We start from the raw sequence: 25,955 nt of genomic DNA on the forward strand, positions 1-25,955 counted from the left end.
GAACGGACTGTCAGTCTTGATTGTGACCAGCAGGGAGCGCAAATGCTGCATTTCTGAAGCCTGTTGCTTTCCAGAACCAAAGCCTGGTGTGAAGTAAGATGAACATTTCTAAAAAGAACCTTACTTAACCATTTTCAGTGTTTTAAGACATTATACTAGTGGGTATGCTCCTATGAAGTAATTTTTTTTTTTTTACATAAAACGTAAAATAATATATTTTAATGGCATATTTATATATAAAATGTATATATTATTTTTTGTTACTTGTGTGTGTGTGCATGCATATATACTGCTCTGTGTATGTATGTGTATATATGTATGTGTGTGTATATACTTTATAAATATTTTTATTTTTTTAATTTATTACAATAGAATTTTTTGCTAAAATTAACAAGTTATTCATAAGTTATAAATATTTATATAGAAACTTGTTTTTGTTTTTAAAATTAAATTTTATATAATATATTCAATTTAATTAAAAATAATACAAATTACATTTAATTAAATGGTTTATATATTAAATTTAAATAAAAACAAATTTCTATAAATATTTATAACTTATGAGTAACTTGTTAACTGCAGCAAAACATTATTGTAAAATTATTATTTATAATAATTATATTTATAAATTATATATAATAAAAATACAATATAATACAATAAACAAGTGTGTGTATGGTATGTATATAATAAATACAAACATATATATATATATATATATATATATATATATATATATATATATAACTAAATTTCAGGTTAACAGTACCTGACTACATTTATAAAAGGTTCATATATATATTTTTTTTATATGAATTCTTATTCTAGTAGGTTTGATATTTAGTTTGGTTTTATTAACAATGTAATGTTAAGTATATATTGGTTTGTATTAGTTGCAGTCACCAAAATGACAATTTTAAAAATATAAATTTAACATTTCTACAGTGTGATTGTTTTTGTTCAAGTTTTATCTTTAATTGTAGGCCTAATTTTAATTGTTCTTCATCTTTGGTCTTTTATTCCTTGTATGATCTTCTTCAACAGAGATGATGTAGATCTAATATTCAGAGTAACTTTATCTCTAAAATCACTCGACAGGAAGAAACTGCACCTTTTGTCTTGTCTGATGTATGAACTGAAGTTAAACCTGCTGTATAAATAGATTTAGAGCTCAGATAGATTGATGTAATAATTCCATCGTTTGTGTTTGAAATCCAAAACAGCATCTCGTCACGTGCGGCAGGTTTGTGTTGCTCATCATGGCCATCTGAACACTTATGCTGAGCAAGATGTTGATGGACGCTTTGTTCAAGCAGACCAATTCTCCCAGAACAAGTAAATGATGATGCTGAAATACTGAATGTTTCTCAATGTAGAGCTCAGAGACTTCAAGTATTTCTTGCAGGTCCATCTGTAGCATTTTGCATAATCTGAGAAGATTTAATTGCTGAATCCAGGTCACATTTTGTCCCATGCAAATATTCTATTTATAGCTAAATTTATTCCATGGTCTGTCTGAATACTCGATTCTTATTGGCTGGAAGGTGTGCAATAAAACTGCACTTAGGGACGCGCATGCACATTAACTTGATCCAGCCGGAAAAGTACCGTGTTTTTTTTGTGTCATGATTCGAGCATTTAGAAACTACATTTATGAGGCATTTGTTGTCTCAAATTATAACTAAAAACGGTATTTTTCAGGCTGCATCAAGCTAATGCGCATGCACAGTCCTAAATGCGCGTCTCTTGTGCCTTTGTTTCGAAGGCGAGCGTCTGACTGTTTCTATAGGAACCGGAGCTTTCTCCCATTCAAAACAATACGAGTGATGCACCCATAGACTGTAAAAAAAGATGGACGACGCGACGCCGCTTCCTTCCATTGTATTGAACTGAAGCCAAAATGGGCTGATGAATGGGCGCTGACACGTTACGCAATACGTCAGAAAAAAAAAAGTTTGGAGCCTGGGCATGCGCAGAAGGAATCGTCGTGGAGCCGGAGGCGGAGTCGCGATATCAAACTTCCGCCCAGGCGACTGCGTCATCATTCATGTATTTTAAATAGACTATAAAAATTATACACAATTTAAAAGTCTACCTATAAAATAATAGGCTATTCTGTTTCTAGAGCAATAATATTTTTGAAACAGCAAATTCAGTAGATAAAATCAATATAATATGCCACTAGAAACAACTCTAAATCGTCAGAAACGGTCCTGCCATTTTAAATCAAGTTCAACTAACATTACAGGAGATCGATTGCTGTAATTAGAGTAGGCTATCATTAGTTTTGTCCTGCTAATTATTATTTTATACCCATAAAAATAATAAGTAACTGCCAGATAACGATCACCTGCTTTTTCCCGACATGGTTAACATTAGTGTGTTATCTTAACTAATAACATTTATTAATTAGCTTATAACGCCCACATTTAATGTTACAGAAAAAAGTTCAGTGATCCGTCAGATCCTGTAGGTCAGTTAGTACAGTTTACTGCTGAACAACTCATTTTGTTGGTGTTAAATAACAAAGAAATCGAAAATTAACAGTTAGTTAATACATCTTCAATCTCCCCTCGAAGCTCCGACAGTCCTCAGACAAGCTGTCAATCAACTTCGAATCACGACGACACGCCCCGTTTTTAGAGCATCAAATTGCTAGCTAAAATCTAAATCATCACAAAAACGAACAATTGAATATATATCAGCGTGAGAACAACTACCTTAAATGACCAGAACCATCTTTCAGAAAGTTTTATTTGAAGCAGAATTTATTTTTAAGTTTTCACTGAAGTCTCATTCGACTGCATTGAGAGGGCGGGGTTTATGACCTGTACTGCATCCAGCCTCCAGGGGGCGATCAAAGAGCCCGCGGCTTCACTTTTCAGGACGTATGAGACACACCCGGATGCACCTTGTGTTATTCTATAGTCTTTGCTTTGATTAAACTTCACAGCTTGATTGTTAATAGAGACGCTGGGCAGATACTGGTAATTCACACACGCATCTCTTTCTCTCTCTGTAATAAATTCAAATATATCTTACACACTTTTTTATCTCTCTGTGTCTAAGCAGGCAGAATGCTATATCTAACGAGCCTTAATGGACCAAAATAATGTTTACCCTTCCGGTCAAATATAGTGTTTCAAAATGAGGAGGCAAAGTCCTCACATTTTTTATATATCAAACACTTAATTTTCCTGGGTAAAAAAACATTACATAAAAAGACCAAATAGCCTACAATTCTATTTTGTACTTTTACACGAAATGTTCCGTTTATTAAAACCAAGTATAAATTTCATCAAGTTAGTGTTTTTACGCATTTTTACATGTATTCCAAAATAATAACTAAAGGCAGTAACAATTTGAACAATATATTTTATTTGTTAACTAATGTTAAGCTTTTATTTTTAATAGTCGATTTATTTTCAGCAGTCATCAAGCTTGTAGACACTGGTCAAGATTCCTAGCATAACGAGCGTATCGAATCATGATTCAGATCGCGTTTCAAACTGCCAATGGCTGAAATCATGTGACTTTGGCGTTCCGAACAGCTGATTCGATACACTGATTCATAACACTGTGAAGCTTCCTGAAGCAGTGTTTTGAAATCGGTCATCAATTTATAAGTCGTTATTTAGTTTTTTTGGTGCACCAAAAATATTCTCTTCGCTTTATAATATTAATATTGAACCACTGTACTCACATGAACTGATTTAAATATGTTTTTAGTACATTAATGGATCTTGAGAGAGGAAATGTCATTGCTGGCTATGCAGGCCTCACTGAGCCATCGGATTTCATCAAAAATATCTTAATTTGTATTCTGAAGATTAACAAAGGTCTTACTTCTGTGTGTGGAACGGCATGAGGGTGAGTAATAAATGACAGAATTTTTATTTTTGGGTGAACTAACCCTTTAACGCCATCATTACTCTCATTTCGAAGGCTGCGTTCTCCGGAGGTCGCATTTGAAGGCTGTATACGTCATCGAGGCGGTCTCATTTAAGAAAAGTAACCGTTACACCGTGTCCTAACCAGACGCGACAAGGGATAAAGGGTATCTTTTCCATGTTAATCAGAGTTTTTGTCCTAACTAGCCGCGACGGCGACACGCGAATTCTATTTTAGAAACGGTTTCTATTTCTCTGCGACGTCACGGCTAGAACAGCAACACAAAGTATGGCAATGATAATATCAGGTACTGTTTATGTGCTTTATTTAATGTTAAAAGCGTCTAACGTGAGTTTGAATATCGTTCTGTGCTCCCAGCTTTTTAGCTGTAAAGAAAACAACACTGGCTAATTCACCTCAGATCTTGAAAAGAAATAAATGGGCACAAGAACGTTCAAACTGTCACCCCAATGCGAACAAACAAGTGTATTCTATGACAAAGATCGTTTCAGTCACTACATATGAACTTTGAATAATGTTTAAATAATGTAATATTTATGAATTTTACTATGTACTTGCCCATTTCCTTGTGTCTGCTGTGCTCTTGACGGGAAAGCCCGCCCACACTCTCTTCTGATTGGCTGTGGTTTTTGATTGATTTTATCGCTTCTCGACAGTCAAATTGCTCGTCGCTGGAATCTTATCACATCTGGTTAGGGCACGGTATTAGATTGCAAAGTAAGAAAGAAATTACAGTATTTTACACCTCACAAGGATTATAGTTACTGATGATGATGATTGTTTTCATTTAGGCCGATTCGAGAATGCACACGAAATCAAGAGGTGGGATTTATCGCGCGAATTAATCATATTCAATCATATTCAATCATAGCACGATGGAGGCATTGCCTCCACTCACGTGACTTCCCCGGTCTGTTTAAATGTCAGTTAAAAGTCAGTGGGCTTTGGACAGTCTTACTTTATAAAAACGAGATTTTTAATGCCACATTTTTTAATATTTGCGTTGTTTTTTTTGGAGCAAAATGGAGCATATTTTTAGGACTATTATTATTATTATTATTTTAAATGTCATTGTTTTCATGCATTTTCCCCAAAATTCACTTTATGTAATGTGGCCACCAGATATTTTAGCTTTGGGAATTCTCATTATTCTTAACGATGACTATAATATACTGTATTACAATAATGCAAATCTATTGATAGTACAACATAATGTGAAATTCAGTATACATTAGCATGAAATATAATATAATAATATTTAAAGTGTAATAATATTTCACAGTATTACTGTTTTTACTGCATTTTTGATTAAACAAATGCAGCATCGGCGAGCATAAGAGACTATATTTTAAAAATATATATTTTAAAAAAATCTTAATTATTTATTGACCTATAGTGTACACTTAACACATATTTACATATTTAAAAGTGACCCCCCCCCCCCCCCCCCAAGCATTACAGTAATAAGTAATGAATTTTGGGCATTGCTGTATTGAATTCATATTCAAATTCAGATGACTGTATTACAGTACTGAGAGTCTAATGAGAATCACCATGGAGAATAACGAGGCTGATCTCACTGTGAAAAGGGACTGAGCAAAACACCTCTGCAAAAGAGGAAGTGGTTGTTCGTTTCCTCTTCTTCAGGGCTCTAAATATCACACCGCATGACGTCAGTTTTTCCACTGACTGATACTCACATACATGCATCTAAATATAATTTTATGCTTGTACAGGGGCAATAAAACAAGATGAGCATTTTTAGGAGAGACGAGCGTATAAAGTTAGACACATTAACTCATTTAAACAGAAAATTCTAATATATGTATCATACTTTCTAGTGTAAACACATAAGAATAGGCCAGTTGAAATTTAAAATAAGAACCTGTGGTGAAAATGCCACTGACTGCATTAGAGTAGCACTCACCTGCTTGTAAGATCATATATATAAAGATAACATTACATCTCATTAGTCATAGATGAATAATAACAGACATGTTATAACATTTGAGACTAGATAAGTGACTGTCACCATGCCCTTATGAGAGAACAAGGCCTCACGACTGCAATAAACTACACTGTGAACAGCAGTCATGGGCTTTAAATGGGACTCTACTCAACACGAGTGAATCAGAGACAAACTCTGTCGACTTATCAGTGCTATTTTGCATAGTGGATCCATAAGAACCTGTAATAATAACTTTCATTAATAAGTCCTTTCAACATTATTGAATGTTTAACAGAGCAGTAAGTCGTTTGCCATTAAATATGCATCGGAAATACATGCTATGAATCAAAGTTTCAAAGTGTTATATAACGTAATGAGGTTTGAAAATGTTAATGACGGTTTTTCTCAAAAAATTATCACAATGTTTGTATTTTTCATGACTATTTTTGCCTTTGAAGTGTTGACATAAGGACCCATTCACCAACATTGATGTATTTTATTTTATTGTTTTAATTAATTTTTTAAAAAAAAATTTAAACTCTATCATTTTTTCAGTGCATTCACACTTGTGTTCTGTCTCTTTAAAACCAAACTGTCTTCTGATTGGCTGAATTATACAGTAAATTCTCTTTCTGTTTTTAATATATTTTTAATGTCTGTTTTAATTTTTGCTTTTAAGATGTTGACATTGAAAACATTTATCTATTTTATTTTTAAACTCTGTATTTATTTATGATTTATTAGTGCATTCACACTTGTCTCTTTAAAACCAGTTTGACCAAACTGTCTTCTGATTGGTTAAATTATGTAAATTCTGTTTGTACTTTATTTTTAATGACTAATTTATTTTTTGCCTAGGAACATTTATTCGTGTTATTTTGTTTTTGTTTTATGTTATTTTTAAACACGGTATCATCATTATTTCAGTGCATTCACACTTGCGTCCCATCTCTTTAAACTGGTTTCACCGAACTGCCTTCTAAATGGCCAAATTATACAGTAAATTCTGTTAATATTTTATTTTTAATGACTTTTATTTTTGCCTTTAGGTGTTGATATACATTTATATATTTAATTTAATTTTTAGCATTGTTATTTTATCTTTAATTTTGTTTTATGTTATTTTTAAACATGGTATCATCATTATTTCAGTGCATTCACACTTGTCTCTTTAAACGGGTTTCACCGAACTGCCTTCTAAATGGCCAAATTATACAGGGAATTCTGTTTATATTTTATTTTTAATGACTTTTATTTTTGCCTTTAGGTGTTGATATACATTTATATATTTTATTTAATTTTTAGTAGTGTTATTTTACCTTTTGTTTTGTTTTATGTTATTTTTAAACACAGTATCATCATTATTTCAGTGCATTCACACTTGCGTCCCATCTCTTTAAACTGGTTTCACCGAACTGCCTTCTAAATGGCCAAATTATACAGGGAATTCTGTTTATATTTTATTTTTAATGACTTTTATTTTTGCCTTTAGGTGTTGATATACATTTATATATTTTATTTAATTTTTAGTACTGTTATTTTACCTTTTGTTTTGTTTTATGTTATTTTTAAACACAGTATCATCATTATTTCAGTGCATTCACACTTGCGTCCCATCTCTTTAAACTGGTTTCACCGAACTGCCTTCTAAATGGCCAAATTATACAGTAAATTCTGTTTATATTTTATTTTTAATTACTTTTATTTTTGCCTTTGGGTGTTGATATACATTTATATATTTTATTTAATTTTTTGCACTGTTATTTTACCTTTTGTTTTGTTTTATGTTATTTCTAAACACGGTATCATCATTATTTCAGTGCATTCACACTTGCATCCCATCTCTTTAAACTGGTTTCACCAAAATGCCTTCTAAATGGCCAAATTATACAGTAAATTCTGTTTATATTTCATTTTTAATGACTTTTATTTTTGCCTTTGGGTGTTGATATACATTTATATATTTTATTTATTTTTTAGCACTGTTATTTTACCTTTTGTTTTGTTTTATGTTACCTTTTGTTTTGTTTTATGTTATTTTTAAACACAGTATCATCATTTCAGTGCATTCACACTTGCGTCCCATCTCTTTAAACTGGTTTTACCGAACTGCCTTCTAAATGGCCAAATTATACAATAAATTCTGTTTATATTTTATTTTTAATGACTTTTATTTTTGCCTTTGGGTGTTGATATACATTTTATTTAATTTTTAGCACTGTTACGTTACCTTTTGTTTTGTTTTATGTTATTTTTAAACACGGTATCATCATTATTTCAGTGCATTCACACTTGCGTCCCGTCTCTTTAAACCGGCTTCGCCGAGCTGCCTTCTGATTGGCTCTCAATGACATCACCCTGCGCTTCCGCACGCGCCTCTCCACTCTCCTCCCATTTCTGGGCCGGTGTTGCTCTCCATCGCTGCATGACTAACAGCAGTGCGGAGCTCCATTGGTTCAGGCTCGTGTCAGTCTGAAGTGATACTTGTGCGGACCCGCTACAAACTCCAGCTACATCAGTGAGGAGAGAGCAAAGCAGGACGGGAGGAAAATGTTGCGGGTCTGCAGCGCCGGGACCGGCTGAGCGGCTCAGACTGATCGATAACTGTCACTGCACGCATCGGAAGAAAGACATTGCTGAGAAACGCGCTGAATGTAAGTCTGATGGTCATATTTAACTACTAAGAGTTGTTTGAATTGCTGAGCATAAGACCACACACCCATAATACAGACCAATATGATGCTTTTTTATCTCATATTTAACGTTTAGATGCTTATACAATGGCAGTTTCCCAAAAAATCAAACTTAATTTCCGTGCATTGCTCTCATCAGTCATGTGTGAGGCTGTAGTTGTGATGCCTCCTTGACAGGTTCTGTGCTGTGCATAAGAAAATGATCTGTAAATTGCATGCATTGTCACCGCATGAAATAATGATGATGTCTAGCCATAGATGCAGAACCTTTTCATATTTCATTCCCAGCACGTCCACATGCTGTGTTTGGGAATGGGCTGTGTGCTCTTTTGAATTTAATGGGGTCAGCAATACATTGAGAGTCTCGGGCAAGTTCTACACGTCTACACGTTTGCAGATTGAGTGTTTGGGGTAATTTAAGTGTAAGTCGAAAGCCGTTGTGTAAAATCGGGTTCAGTCGGGGGCCTGTGCACGACGAGTACAGACTGTCCGTTCCGCCACGCAGTTGCTAGAAAGTGACTTCTCATGTGTTCCTCAGCGATCGTCTGGACGTCCGAGTTCTCCGTGGTGTGCCCGCCCTCTGTGGTCTCTCCATGCCTCCTTCTCCTCTAGACGACAGAATTGTGGTGGCGCTGCCAAGGCCGATACGACCTCAGGAACTCCGACTCCGCCTGGACACCAGCTACCTGGAAGCCACCGTGGGCACCGTCGGCGAGACGACGGTCATCAGCAGCACCACCGTGGTGAAGATCCAGGCGACCAAGCTTTCGTATATGCCCTCGTCCAGCGGCTCCACGCGCTCGCTGACGTGTGGATGCAGCAGTGCCAGCTGTTGCACGGTGACCACCTACGAGAAAGACGGCCAGGTCAGCGCCAGCAGCCCCAACTTGAACTCCGGAGTCGGCTATGGCGTCCACGGGAGCGCGCCGGTGGGCCACGGCAGCGCGCCCAGCCTCACCTCCAGCCTGAGCAGGGGCGGCATGCGGGTCATCCACCCCAACGAGCTGGCCAAGAAGCTGACGCATTGCCCGCTGGGCCACCCGGTCGGGCCGGTGCCCGTCATCATCGACTGTCGGCCCTTCATGGAGTTTAACAAGAGCCACATCAGGGGCGCCGTGCACATCAACTGCTCGGACAAGATCAGCCGGCGGCGGCTACAGCAGGGCAAGATCACCGTGCTGGACCTCATCTCCTGCCGGCAGAGCAAGGACTCCTTCAAAGGGATTTTTTCCAAAGAGCTGGTGGTGTACGACGAGACCACGGTGGACCCGGGCCGGCTGACGCCCTCTCAGCCCCTGCATGTGGTTCTGGAGTCGCTGCGGAGGGAAGGAAAGGACCCCATCGTTCTTAAAGGTAAGCCTGCTTTTGAGAGTGTTTGGGAAGAGAAGAAGGCCTTCCAATCAATCCAATGATGTTTCTGACAACATCTGAAAAGAGAAAGAAGTTACGAAATTTCATAAGAAGTCTTAAAGTCCCCCTGTTTATATGTCTATGTGGTATTTTTAAAATGCTTTAAGACAACTTTCTGTTGAAAATCGTGTAGATTTAGAAATATAGCGGGTGTATTACGATGCCATGATGAATTATATGTCTTTCTCCACTGACGTTCTGAGTTGTTCAAAGCTTTTCTAAGGATACTGATTGACTCTGAGATGAAGAACGGGAACATGGTTTTGCAACACATTATTAGCTGTTTGATAACATATTCACGCAAAAGACTACTCATATTAATTATGTTATGTGTCCGACGTTGTAAAAAGCGATGCCATTGTGCAGCGTTTACCTCAGTAAGTTGACCGAGTGGATCTCTGAGCTTGTGTGAGAGCGAGTGGAGGCGGGGCTCATTAGCATATTCATAGATCTGTGTATAATAAATGAGGCAAGGGTGTAGAGTTACATTTCATGCTATTTTAATTTTTTTTCACAGGAAAAAACATTTAAATATGTAATTTTGGTGATCAAAGATGAGCTTTAAGAGATAAAATGATTGACTACAGGTGGACTTTAAAAATTAAAGTGTTTTTTTTTTCATTAAAGAACCATTTTTTTCTTAGTGTGAAGAACATTTTAAATATTCTAAAGAACCTTTTGTGGAATGGAATCTTCATGGATGCCAAAATAAACAACCTTTATTTTTATTGTAAGTGCAGTTCTTGAAAAAGAAAAAGATTTTCTCAAATATTTAACATCTTTTTTTGGTCACACTTTAGTTTAGGGTCCAATTCTCACTATTAACTATGACTTTTGTCTCAATAAACTCCTAATTACTGCTTATTAATAGTAGTTGTAAAGTAGTTGTTAAGTTTAGGTATTGGGTAGGATAAAGGGATGTAGAATGTGATCATGCAGAATTAATATGTGCTTTAGAAGTGTTAATAAACACCTAGTAATATGCATGTTAATAAGCAACTAGTTAATAGTGAGAATTGGAGCCTAAACTAAAGTTTTACCCTTTTTCGTTAGGATATCCTCTAATATGTTTCCTCCTAACTTTAAGATGTTATTTACAATCTTTTCAAAGAAAATTATTTTCAGATTCAGTCTGTTTTGAACCATTTTGAGAAACAAAATGAGCATTTTATTCTATTCCCCAAAACATTTCCTGACTTTTCTCGTAATTTAGAAAATAAGAATTGTTTTGCAAAACCAACCCCTGCACTTTTAATTTCACAAACAGTCATTCGAGACTTGCAGAACGAGAGCTAGCTGAATTCTTCATTTCTAGAAATGACTCGTAACGCCTACTTTTTGTTTCGCTTGTATATGATCTAAATTACTTTTCAAGCATCGATCTGTACTTTCAAAGATGATGGCACACTCTCAGACGTGCCTCTGCTTGGAATTTTTTGGACTGACGCTTCTGAATAATCATATGGGAATTTTACATTAAAATTTTTTTAGTGTAATCCTGGGTTTTTGTTGTTGCCACTGTTTAGCCATGACTGTATTCACGGTATGTCTCGTACACTAGCATTTATTATTTTATTTTTTAAAGATATTAATACTTTTATTCAGCAAGAATGCATTAAAATGATCAAAAGTGACAATAAGACATTTGTAAGATTGCAAAAGTGACATAAATGCTGTTCTTTTGAACTTTCTGTTCATCAAAGAATACTGGGGCGGTGGAAAGTATAATGGTTTCTACAAAAACACGAACTGATAATAATCAGAAATGTTTCATAAGCAGCAAATCAGCATATCAGAATGATTTCTGACGGATCATGTGACACTGAAGACTGGAGTAATGATGCTGAAAATTCAGCTTTGATCACTGGAATAAATTACATTTTACTATATATTCACATAGAAAACAGTTATTTTGAATTGTAAAAATATTTCACAATTTTTACTGTATTTTTGATCATATAAATGAGACTTGATGAGTTTTATATGCACCATTTGATTCATTTATTTGAGGCTCATGTAGATCAATAAATGGTTTGCTGTACATCAACCATATGTTCTGCATCAACAAACAAGCCAGACAGTACAGTAGATCGGTTACATCTACAATTGACCACCGTAGGTTGTTGACTATTTGCGTCCAGCACGGCGCATGCATGCCCAGCTGCCAGCACGAAGGCACCGCTCCGTTCAGCTGACCTCTCGCTGCGAGGGCCATGTGCCACCGCATGCCTGAGCTCCTGTGTCCCTTGGCAGCAGCTGATGGTAAAGAGTGAGCTCTATTCTAGCAGCACTTCAGTCTGTTGCCATCTCTTTCCTTGTTTGGCTGGTGTGGAGAGTCAAGGGACGATGGCAGAGCGTGTCTATCAGTTGACGTCCCGTCGAACACCAGCAACACAACACACCACTTTATGGATCTGCTCCAAAGTCTAGTGCTGCCTGCATAGAGAGAATTATAGGTGCGTTCTTTTCCAAAAGGTAGGGAGCAACAGTTGCCTTGTTTTGGCCAATCTGTTGCATATAAGATAAACCCAGAAGGCAATGCAACAAGCTCCGTGGCGAAATCCAAGATGTGATAGATGAGTGCATAGAAAGGTCACATAGAAATGTTTGCTTTTACTCATTTTAAAAAATGTAGGCATCAGCCTATCCTTATTTTTATGCTTTTGAGTATTGCATTACTTAGCTTACTAACATAATAACATAAAACTAAATTTTAATTGCGTATGTAGTGTTCCAAATCGCTTACTTTTGAGGCTCCATTTCACTAGGTTTTGGAACGGAGCCGATATATTTCAGTGTACACACACATTAGGACTCTGTTCCAAAATCCTAGAGAGCTGCCTTACTGTCTACTTCTAAGTGATTAAGAAATGGAATCATCAAAGTGACTTATTTAACGCTCTTCATAGGCTACAACTATATTATATTATATTATATTATATTATATTATATTATATTATATTATATTATATTATATTATATTATATTCATTATAATTTATAATACTTATATACCAATAATTTAGTAATATATAATGTTGTAATATATCATAATTAATGTTATAATTAATTATGGAGATTTTTATATATAAAATTATATATATATATATATATATATATATATATATATATATATATATATATATATATATATAAAATTATAAAAACCAATTAACTTTTTATATATATATATATATATATATATATATATATGTATTTTATTTGATGTAGTAGTATTATATTTTTTATTTATTTAGTATTATAGTTTATATTTATATATGAGTTTATATATTGTTATAATTAATTAAGATTATATATATATATATATATGTATATATATATATATATATATATATATATATATATATATATATAATAATTATATATATATATATATATATATATATATATATATATATATATATATATTATAAAATGTAAATTAACATTGCTATATTACAAGAGGTAATTATACTATATATAACTTATAATACCTAATTTAATTTTATATATAATGTTGTATTTTATATTATTATTATAAAATTGTATGATTTAATTATACTAATTATAATTTATAATGCCTATTTAAGTATATACAATGTTGTATTTTATATTATATAGTAATATTATAATTAATAATGTCATACTTAATTATGGAGATTATATATATTATAAAATAGAAATGGAGATTGTAACAAAATAATTTTACGAAATATAATTTACATGACCTAATACAATATTGTATTTTATATGAATAATTTTTTAAAAAATATTTTAGTACTGAATTTCTCTTGAATGTGTAGTTCACTGAGGTTCTCGTATTGCATTCTGGGATTGCTTTCTCCAGGAAGGGTACATGCGACACTAATCAGACTTTCATACGCTGTGTGCATGTGATCGAGCATATCACGGCTCTTGTATAACACTTCAAGATAAAAGCTGTTTGTGTGAGCGAACGGAGCGCAGACTGCAGACTCCCTGTGCTGAATGAGTCAATATTGTCCTAAATCTCATGGAGCTCCGCGGAAAAGGCCACGACTTTAATAATTCCTCCATCAATCAAGAGGATCAATTTGCATGAGGTCTTGAACTTTCAGGAGGGTTTAAAAATGAAGAAAAGATCTCTGTGTTATGAGACTTTGCTGTTTTTAATCATTCAGTTCATCATTTGGTGTTTGCCAGTTTGTGCATGACAGACTTTCAGAACATCTGAGCGACCAAATGTTGCTTGTGTAATGCAATGCTGTATCCATGTAGACGTTTGGCAGTGTGCTGCTTTTTAGTGGAGTGTGATGGCTTCATGCACAAATCTAAAAATCATTTCAACTAACTCCTCATCTTTTATCATCAATTTTCAACCTGCTTTGTATTATGGATGTATGTAAATGAACAATGTTTACTCTTCTTCATGTTACTGGACTGAAAAATTATTTGTCAGCAAAAGTCCTTTTGTCAGCTCCAGGGCTTTTGTGAAAACTACAGATTAAACTTCCGCATTTTTGTATCCCCGCCCAAAGACAGTCGGACTGATTGAGGGTTATTGAATTTGCTGCATGTCACACAAAAATACCATAATGTTTGCAGTTATTTAGGAAACATGCTCACGTTCTTGTTTCTCTGAAAAACAATTAAATTCCGTGTCGGAATGTCTGTTTTTGTTTTGGTCTGTGTGACTCCGCCCACTGCCAATTTACCCAATAGTATTTCGACACCCCGGGTTGCCAGTTGGCGGAAAACACAGCGTATTGCAGCCATGGACGAAAGCAAACTAACTGGTTCAGAGATCGACCTAAAAAGCCTTGGTGTGCATCTAAAAAGCTCTATAAATCGGATAAATTTCGCATTCCAGGAGCTAAATATCACGTTATTCATACACACCCGTCTCGTCTCATTCTCTCCGGGTAAATAGCGCTTGTATTGCGCGTAATTTAGTCATTCCCGCAGGTTTCGCGCGCGCACCACTGATCTATATTAGTCTCAAACAGCTTGTGAGTCTGTCAAGTACCAAAATGAGTGGCTTACTGCTATTAAACGGTCAAATACACACACAATTATGTCAAAATGCTCGTCTTGGCGAGTATTCAGTTAAACACAGTTGAAAATAGTTGAAAAAAAGAATGCATGTTGAATCTCTTAAAGGGGCCACAGTCTAATATTCCTGCAAAGAAAATCACGTTCTGCTCTTGACTAAATACGTTTTATAACTTTAATTTTATGCATTGATCTGTATTTAATTTTTACAATAAAGACTATCCAGTCTTATTTTACATTTGATTATTTTCATTTCTGTAGTATTTCTTACCTGAATGAAAACCTCGTTAACCTGAAAAACTTAAAAGTTTCATAGCTCTCTTTATTCTATTGCAATTATTTGTTTCTGTTGTTTGCAATTTGTTTATTATCTACTACCTAAAATGTGCTGGATCCTTCCCTGGAAACCGATAACTCACTCCCGCTAAACGTTTGCTCTTTGAATTTTTGTACGCGGGAACGATACAAGTCGACACCGTTATGACTAAAAGTTTGCTAAGAAGTATTTCCTACTAAAGCAAGGCGGTATTTGACTCAGTTAAGCATATCTGTACCTGAATAAAAACCTACTTAACCTGAAAAACTTAAAGTTTTATAGCTTTTTATTTTATTGCATTTATTTGTTGCTGTTGTTTGCAATTCGTTTATTTGTTCATATTTTATTACTGACTTTTTACTTGTGTTTTTTTTTTAATGAAAATAAAACTTTGCGTTGAAGAAAAGTAGATTTTGTTTGTATATGCTGTCAATTGTAGTTCTTAGAAAGAAAATCGGAATCTGCAAAAATCGGTATCGGGTGATTACACTAACAAAAATGGGCGGAGCTGACAGAACAGTGGTTTCCTTAATTTTTTTCCCCCATCGTTTTGGCCTAAAACACTGTTTGTGGGCATCCAGTTTGAAATGTCATTCTCTCCATATTTACAATTCTTTGCAGCCTTATCTACTACCTACAATGTGCTGGATCCTTCCCTGGAAACCGATAACTCACTCCCGCTAAACGTTTGCTCTTTGAATTTTTGTACGCGGGAACAATACAAGTCGACACCGTTATGACTAAAAGTTTGCTAAGAAGTATTTCCTACTAAAGCAAGGCAGTATTTGACTCAGTTAAGCGTATCTGTACCTGAATAAAAACCTACTTAACCTGAAAAACTTAAAGTTTCATAGCTTTTTATTTTATTGCATTTATTTGTTGCTGTTGTTTGCAATTCGTTTATTTGTTCATATTTTATTACTGACTTTTTACTTGTTTTTTTTTTTTATGAAAATAAAACTTTGCGTTGAAGAAAAGTAGATTTTGTTTGTATATGCTGTCAATTGTAGTTCTAAGAAAGAAAATCGGAATCTGCAAAAATCGGTATCGGGTGATTACACTAACAAAAATGGGTGGAGCTGACAGAACGGTAGTTTCCTTAATTTCCCCCCCCCCATCGTTTTGGCCTAAAACACTGTGTTCGTGGGCATCCAGTTTGAAATGTCATTCTCTCCATATTTACAATTCTTTGCAGCCTTTATCTACTACCTACAATGTGCTGGATCCTTCCCTGGAAACCGATAACTCACTCCCGCTAAACGTTTACCCTTTGAATTTTTGTACGCGGGAACAATACAAGTCGACACCGTTATGACTAAAAGTTTGCTAAGAAGTATTTCCTACTAAAGCAAGGCAGTATTTGACTCAGTTAAGCGTATCTGTACCTGAATAAAAACCTACTTAACCTGAAAAACTTAAAGTTTCATAGCTTTTTATTTTATTGCATTTATTTGTTGCTGTTGTTTGCAATTCGTTTATTTGTTCATATTTTATTACTGACTTTTTACTTGTTTTTTTTTTTTATGAAAATAAAACTTTGCGTTGAAGAAAAGTAGATTTTGTTTGTATATGCTGTCAATTGTAGTTCTTAGAAAGAAAATCGGAATCTGCAAAAATCGGTATCGGGTGATTACACTAACAAAAATGGGTGGAGCTGACAGAACAGTAGTTTCCTTAATTTTTTCCCCCCATCGTTTTGGCCTAAAACACTGTGATCGTGGTCATCCAGTTTGAAATGTTGACTACAGAGTTTTTTCAGATTTTCTGTCGCGCCATTCTCTCCATATTTACAATTCTTTGCAGCCTTTATCTACTACCTACAATGTGCTGGATCCTTCCCTGGAAACCGATAACTCACTCCCACTAAACGTTTACTCTTTGAATTTTTGTACGCGGGAACAATATAAGTCGACACCATTATGACTAAAAGTTTGCTAAGAAGTATTTCCTACTAAAGCAAGGCAGTATTTGACTCAGTTAAGTGTATCTGTACCTGAATAAAAACCTACTTAACCTGAAAAACTTAAAGTTTCATAGCTTTTTATTTTATTGCATTTATTTGTTGCTGTTGTTTGCATTTTGTTTATTCTTATTTTATTACTGACTTTTTACTTTTTACTGTGTTTTTTTTTTTTATGAAAATAAAACTTTGCGTTGAAGAAAAGTAGATTTTTGTTTGTATATGCTGTCAATTATGGTTCTTAGAAAGAACATCGGAATCGGCAAAAAACTGTATCAGCAGATCACACTAACGAAGAAATCGGAATCGGCCAAGAAAATTGCAATCGGTGCATCTCTAAATGGATCACAATGACAACAGCTTTCTTACCTGTACGCGACGGCGTTTTGCATTGGGCGGAGCTGACAGAACGGCAGTTTCCTTAATTTTTTTCTCTCCGTTTTGGCATAAAACACTGTTCGTGGTCATCCAGTTTGACTACTACAAACATGGATGTTTTTCAGATTGTCCGTTGCGCCGTTCTCTCCATATTTACGATTCTTTGCAATCTTTATCCACGGCCTACAACACGCTGGATCCTTCCCTGGAAACTGACAACTCACTCCCACTAAACGTTTACTCTTTGAATTCTTGCATGCAGGAACAATACAAGTCGACACCATTATGACTAAAAATTTGCTAAGAAGTATTTCCTACTAAAGCAAGGCGGTGTTTGACTCTGGTAAGCGTATCTGTAGCAGACTGGAGGGCATGGCTTTGGAGGGCAACATGCCCAGTGCATTACTGAAGTTTTCTTACCTATTTGGCAAAAAAAGTCAGGTTGCACCGATTTTTTATTTTATTTTATTTTTTAAAAATCACCTTTCTACTGTATAGGCAGACGAGTTTTATTGAAAGCCCATTTTGTCAGCAGTGAAGTACCCCTTTAAGTATGAATTAATGAGGAATTTCACTTGTTCAAACCTTTTAAGGCTGTTCTAAGTGCTTTTCAGAGAAGCTTGAATGGGAGATCTTTTCAATTTGGGTCTTTTAGAAACTGTATCAGCGGGTTTCTAAAAATGAACAACCGTTGAAGGTGCTTTCCTGCGTGCAGTTAATGAGCGATTGTGTCACCGCAGGAACCCCCTTCAGTCTCAGTAATCTGAGCTTCAGAGACTTGTGCCGTTTTCTCCCACTGGATGATGATGATGATGATGATGATGTCTGTTTTTGCAGAGTTACTCGAATGAGAGGCAGGTTAACAGGTGTGACAGGTTTCACATTTGACTAACTGAAATTTAACAGACTTTAACTTCACACCCTTTATTCGTCTGATATACGTTAGCAGAGGAAGCGCAGATGTCCGGTATGACAGGTTAAACATTCATTAGAAGGGTTTTTGCTTGTTTGCTGATGTTTGTTCTTTGTCATGTGTGTTACAGCTGTTGTTTGCTCACAGGCTTCGGGTGTGGCTTGAGATTTATCAGACAGTTTTGTACATTAGTGTGGAAGCTCATAACATAACTTGGAAAATGGAGATTATAATATTTTAAAAAAAATAAGATATATTTATACCAATTATAATGTATAATACCTAATATAGTAATATATAATATTGTATTTTATATTATATAATATAATAATAATAATATTATAATTAAATAGTATTAATTATATAATGTAATTATAATTATATTAATTAGAATTAATCATGTTTTAATTATTTATCACTTTGGATAAAAGCGTCTCCTAAATGCTTAAATGTAAATTGTAGAGATTATATTATATACTTAAAATAATAATAATAATTTATAATATCTAATATTATAATGATATATAATGTTGTATTATACAGTTCATAGTAATAATATAATAATTAATATTTTTTAATTCATCACAAAGTATTATAAAATGGAAATGGGGATTCAATTAGATCATGTTTTAAAAGACATAATTGTTATATATAAATTATAATTTGAAATATCTAATAATAATAAATAATGTTGTATTTTATATTGTATAGCAATACTACAATGTATAGTTAATAATATTATAACTAAATATTATATTATAATTATATAATATTAATTAGAATTGATAATGTTTTAATTAACTATTGCTTTGGATAAAAGCATCTGCTAAATGCTTAAATGTGAATTACAGAAATAAAATAATCTCTAATTATATTATATTATATTATATACTTAGAATAAAAATAACAATAATTTATAATACCTAATACTATGATATATAATGATGTATTATATAGTTTATAGTAATATTATAATTAATATTTTTTAATTCATTATGAAGTATTATAAAATCAAAAAGGAAAAAATTAGATCATGTTTTAAAAGACATAATTATACAAAATATAATTTGAAATATCTAATAATAATAATATATAATATTGAATTTTATATTGTATAGTAATATTATTTTATAATTAATTGCTTTAAAAATATTTTAAAAATAATTTAGAATTTTATAAATAGAATTTTATATAATATATAATATATATATAAATATATATACATTCACACACAAACAAATATATAAATATATATACATTCACACACAAACAAATATATAAATATATATATATTTTTGTGTGTGAATGTATGTGGAATTTCTATGTCATATTTTTTAGCCATGTTTCTTAAATATGAATTTATGGCCTAATATAGTATGTGATAAGCAGTGACTGGTCTTGGGAGATACTATTAATCATTCAGCATGCAAAAAACAGATCTGTCACGCGATCTGGAATTCAGTCAACCTAAAATGCAAATTGCATGCAAATTTTTAGTGTGTTTGTCACCTGACCTCAAAAAACAGGACACATCTCTTATGAGAAAAATGAGCACACAACTGCCTATAGACATAAAAAAATAGTAATTTAAAAATGATTATATTAAGCAAATTAAAATGTCATGCTTCTGCTCTTAGATTTAATTGTGTCATATCAGCTATGGTTTATAGTTGCTGTATGTTTCTGTTATTGTAAACCCAGCCAATTACACTAATGAGTGTTTCTGCATTTGTCTCTTATAGGAGGCCTTTCTGGATTCCGACAGAACCACGATGATCTGTGTGAACACTCTCTTCACCTGGAGGAAGGACAGGACGGCAGTACCGCGATGGGCCTGTCGGGGGCGCTACCTCATTCCCTGCCCTCCACACCTGATATAGAGAACGCAGAGCTGACGGCCATCCTCCCCTTCCTGTACCTCGGCAACGAGAGAGACGCTCAAGACCTGGAGCAGATGCAGCGGATGGACATCGGCTTCATCCTGAACGTCACCACGCACCTGCCGCTCTACCACTACGACCTCGGCCTCTTCAACTACAAGCGCTTACCCGCCACCGACAGCAACAAACAGAACCTGCGGCAGTACTTTGAGGAGGCGTTTGAGTTCATAGGTATGACATCAAATGTGATATGATCAAAGAGATGATGGGAAATCTAATGAAACTGTCAAGAACATGTTCGCCTCATATTTCAGCCCCAAAATCAAGAGGAAAAAGAGGAATTACATTTTGGTGAAACAGAATGAAGGCTAATAAGCTTTGAAAAAATGTGTGTATATTTATTATTATTATTATTATAAATATATAAAATGACAATGTATGCACAATTATGATACATAATATATTGTAATTGCATATTAGAATTTATATATGGATATATATTTATTTAATAATAAATTATATAATATATTTATAATAGTCCAATTTATGTGTAACTATATTATTACTTTATTATATATATATATATATATATATATATAAATAATAAGTAATATAGGTAATATATATATATATATATATATATATATATATATATATATATATATATAAAAGTAAAAATGTAGTTACACATAAATTGGACTTTTAATGTATTATTATGTTTTATTATAAATATATTATATAATTTATTATTAATTATAATTATGAAATTAATAACTTAATATCTAATATATTTAAATATGTAATATATATTAATTAACTTATCATTTATAGTGTGTATAATAAATGTGTTTTTTTAATATATATATATAAAACATTAAAATTATAATTTCTGCCCAATTAGAATTTTGTATATTTTATATATTATATATATTTCACTTACACTATATATATATATATATATATACACAAATAAAAATACACATGAATTGGACTTTTAATGTATCATTGTAACAATATAATTTATTATAAATTAAATATGATATATATTATATTATATATTATAATATTATCTATATATAAATTCTAATATTTAATTACAAATTATATTATAACTTATACAGTATATATATATATATATATATATATATATATATATATAATAATTGTTCATAAATGGATTTGTTAATGACTTTTAATGTTACATATTTTATTAAAATTCTATGTACTTTTTTGTCCTTTTAATGTTTTATATTTTGTGTTTTATATGTTATACATAATGTAATTTGTACTTTTAAAGTTTTGTATATATATATATATATATATATATATATATATATATATAAAACATTAAAAGTACAAATTGGGTAATTATACACATTATAAATGATAAGTTAATTAATATATGTTACATAATTATATATATTATATATTAAGTTATTAATTTAATAAATGTATCAATAATTATAATTTATATATTTTTATATAACTTATAATTTATAATTTTCATAACTTTATTATTAATAAAAATAATATTTACAATTTATGAATACTTACATATATATTACAAATTATATATAATTAGATAGTAATAATTATGATAATAATTATAATTAAATTATCAGAATGTCCCATTTTCCTTGGTTCTTCAACATGTTTTTCATATTTTATTATATTTTTGAGATTTGAGACGCAGCATTAGTGACTTGACAGATGCTTTAGTAATTTAAATAAATCCATTGTCCATTTATTGTATATTCCTGTACTCATAAAATCAGGCCATTTTTGATGAAGTAGTTGTTGTGGCATTTTCCTAAAAGCCAGTGATGGTGGGCGTTCATCATGTTTAATGGCCTCATCTCAGACTCAGACATTTCTGTTCAAGCTGACGTCTGAAGTGTTTTTCTGTCCTCAGAAGAGGCGCACCGGGCCGGTCGAGGGCTCCTCATTCACTGCCAGGCCGGCGTGTCTCGATCCGCCACCATAGTCATCGCCTACCTGATGAAACACACCTGGATGACCATGACGGACGCCTACAAGTTCGTCAAGTCCCGGCGGCCCATCATCTCGCCCAACCTCAACTTCATGGGTCAGCTTTTAGAGTTCGAGGAAGACCTGAACAACGGCATCACTCCTCGTATACTCACGCCCAAACTCATCGGCGTCGAGACTGTCGTATAGGATCTGCTTCAGAGAGGATTTCCACATGGAATATGCTTTCTTGTTGCCATTTTAGGCACCCTTTCGGATGAGGATTTGGAGACTTGCATGAGGAAAACGAACCGTTTTTTGCTATCCCGTCCCGTCAGTGTTGAGCCAAACACTGTGCTGCGGTCATTCGATGGCTCTTGGCCGCTGGTGCTGGCTAAAGCCCTCAGAGGAGTCTGAAAATGAAGGCTTGTGAGGTGTATCAATCTTCTTATTCTATTTTTATACAGGAGAGCGACCACCTGAGGTGGCTTCACTGTGCAATAATTTGTGTGTGGAAAGCAACCGGGTGCGTGACGTGTACATAACGACAGTGAGACTTTCAGCCCACCCGGTTAGACGCCCTACTTTTGTGTTTTTGTTCAGGCTCTTTTCATTTAAGTTCAGTTTAGGCACTGATTTTCCTCTTTATCACACTTCAAAACACCTGAAACCAGCTTTATACATGTTTGGGCACCCATTTCGCGTCACGTTTTCTTTGTTATCACTGACAATCAGAACAAACCTCATTTGAATGTCCTTACAAAAGAAATTATAGCATGTTTACTACAGGCATATGGACAAGAACTAAAGTATATTACTATTAAATCATCATCAAAATATAGATTAAAGCAGTTGCTTGAAGACGAGAGTGCGTAAATGACGATTTTAATTTTTTTAAGTCACTGTTGCACATTCATATTTGTACTTCTGCTTCTGTAGGTGTGTGTGTGGGAACACATATATTACGCTTGTATGTATTTGTGTTTTCGGCTTCGATGATCTCGGTTCGACTCTGTCTTGTTAAAATCAGGTTGTGAGTTCAGCTTGTTTGCGCACACGTCAGCCGTCAGTAAGAATTGTGCCTCTATCGGTGCCTTAACTCATATTTTGTGACTTTTATTTTTGAGTGTGCGACACGGTAACGGCTTTAAACTCTTCTTAAATTCTCTGTAGCGCAAGGGTGTTTCTGTGAGTTTTAAATGTGCTAGAAAAGTCAAAAGGTCGATTTTTTTATCATGGCTGTGCGTTGTTTTGAATTGGGGCATTGGACAGTATGTTCTTATTTCTCATAAAAGAACTGAAACGCTGTGAAATAACAAAACTCTGGGCTTGTCTAAATGTCAAAAATGCAAAGTGTAACAACAGTTTCTTATTTGTCACCGTCAAAATCATGGAGTTTTCTAAATAATGCATTTCAGTTTTTCAGCTTTACACAAAAATTGCTTATTAATTGCTGCTTTTAGAAGTACAACTAGAATTGGTACCTTGAACAGTTTCACTGAAATTGTATCCTTATATTTGTTTATACAATATAAATATATACAGAAGTGGCCAAAAATGGTGTCCAGCCTATGAAAACTGACCGCTTTATCCTTGTGAGGAGAGCAAAAGTCTTTGCAAATTTATCAAAATGTCTTTGTAAATTTGTTAAAAGTTTTGTAAGCAGATACAAAACCTGTTTTATTTGAGATAATAAAGCAACGAAATTGTGCAGACATAATTTTTTGCTAATTATGAACATGCAAAAACAAGAGAGAACCAACAAAATATTAATAACTGATTATGTTGTAGTCAGTGTTTGCTTTTTGTTGTGAGCCTTTTGTTTTTCTATGCATTTTATTGCATAGTAAATTTGTTTTCCTTCTCTTTTTTTGCCATATAATATTGTCAGATATAAGTTTAGTGTTTTGTTTTTCCCTCATATTTAAAATATGCAAAAAATATAAAATATTTTCTTGATATCTTGATGGTTGTCCCCTCCACTGTAAAAACAAAATTTTGTTTCAACTTAAAAAGTAAGTGTTCATGCTGCTTTAAAATGGTAAGTTTAGTCAACTTAAAATGTGAAATTGTACTAAGTGACAACTTGAATATTTGAGTTGACTAAACATACATTTTTAATGCAGCATGAATACTTGCTTTTATTAGTTGAAACAACAATATGTTTACAGTTTTGGCCACTACTAAAACTGACCGCTTTATCCATGTGAGGATAGCAAATGTCTTTGCAAATTTAACACAATGTCTTTGCAAATTTGTTAAAGGTTTTGTAAGCATATTGCGTAGTTGCCGATTGTTTTATTTTTGATTTTGGCATTGTGCAGACATAATTTTTTGCTAATTATGAACATGCAAAAACAAGATTATGTTGTAGTCAAGTTGCTTTTTCCTGTGAGCCTTTTGTTTTTCTATGCTTTTTTTGTATAGTAAATTAGTTTTCTTTTTTTTTGCCATATAATTTTGTCAGATATCATGTTTAGTGTTTTGTTTTTCCCTCATATTTAAAAGATGCAAAAAAATATAAAATATTTTCCTCATATTTTGATGGTGATCCCCTCCACTTTAAAAAACAAGCAACTTTAAAAGGTAAGTGTTCATGCTGCTTTACTAAGTGAATATTTGAGTTGACTAAACAAAAAAATTGAATGCAGCATGAACAATTACTTTTTTAAGTTGAAACAACAATTTATTTACAGTTTTGGCCACTACTGCATATATAATCATTAAAAATTTGACAAGCAAACTACTGACTTAACTTAAAATACTTACAAGACATCCTCACAATCAGTGAATGCAGTCGTTATTATTAATATTATTATTATAAATAGCCTAATAAAAGCCCAGCCAGCATACCTATTAATCTCACTCTCTACTGATCAGGCATTAGAAATAGACATGATTACATTCAAAGCAGTAAATTAGACACTGTCAATATCTGAAAACAATCTTCTCTTTCTTAGTTCTTCCTGCAGCTTCAGTTTTCTACAAGTCAACAAGACATATATCATTGAATGAAAATGTTTGGATGATAAACCGAATGCAAAGCACATTTGTAATATGTTATGCTTTCCTATATATTTACTGCTAAAGGTGCAGATTCTGTTACTTTCATGTTCAGCTGATGCAAAATGTCTTCTTCTGTTCAAACGCTGGTTTCATGTCACTCGTGTCACACTGTGCTTGTACGAGCGCGACCCGGAACATCTGAATCCGGCTCAAGGATTTAAAGGGCAAAACTCTCTGGGTGCGCTCATCCCATTTTGCAGCAGCAGACGGTACACATATTTGCTAATGGATTTCTATGCATTGTTTATATTTTTGCACTGACTTAAAAAAAAAAAAAAAAAAAGCTTTTAATTTTTTTTTTTTTATTGATTATTTTTTCCCACAAAGGTGCTATGACGCTGGAGGCCTTCCACAATGTTTTTGCATGACCTGCTTTGGTAAAGTGTCTTCCTGTAAGCCAAGAGCTCTCTTTAAATGTCAGAGTTCAAAACACTGTTATTTTGTAATGTGGGGTTTGGAAATAAACGACAAAAAGAAACTA

General features: G+C 33.4%; 1 protein-coding gene across 1 annotated transcript; it reads left to right on the forward strand.

Moving 5' to 3' along the window:
* The first annotated feature begins 8,246 nt into the window (after window positions 1-8,246).
* On the forward strand, window positions 8,247-25,955 carry dusp10 (dual specificity phosphatase 10). The gene is made up of 4 exons (XM_048207823.1): window positions 8,247-8,514; window positions 9,092-9,906; window positions 20,303-20,671; window positions 22,353-25,955. Exons 2-4 carry the CDS (start codon window positions 9,147-9,149, stop codon window positions 22,616-22,618), a joined length of 1,395 nt encoding a protein of 464 aa, XP_048063780.1. The 5' UTR covers window positions 8,247-8,514; window positions 9,092-9,146; the 3' UTR covers window positions 22,619-25,955.

The sequence above is a fragment of the Megalobrama amblycephala genome, linkage group LG11 (genome assembly GCF_018812025.1).
Source record: "Megalobrama amblycephala isolate DHTTF-2021 linkage group LG11, ASM1881202v1, whole genome shotgun sequence".
NCBI lineage: Eukaryota > Metazoa > Chordata > Actinopteri > Cypriniformes > Xenocyprididae > Megalobrama > Megalobrama amblycephala.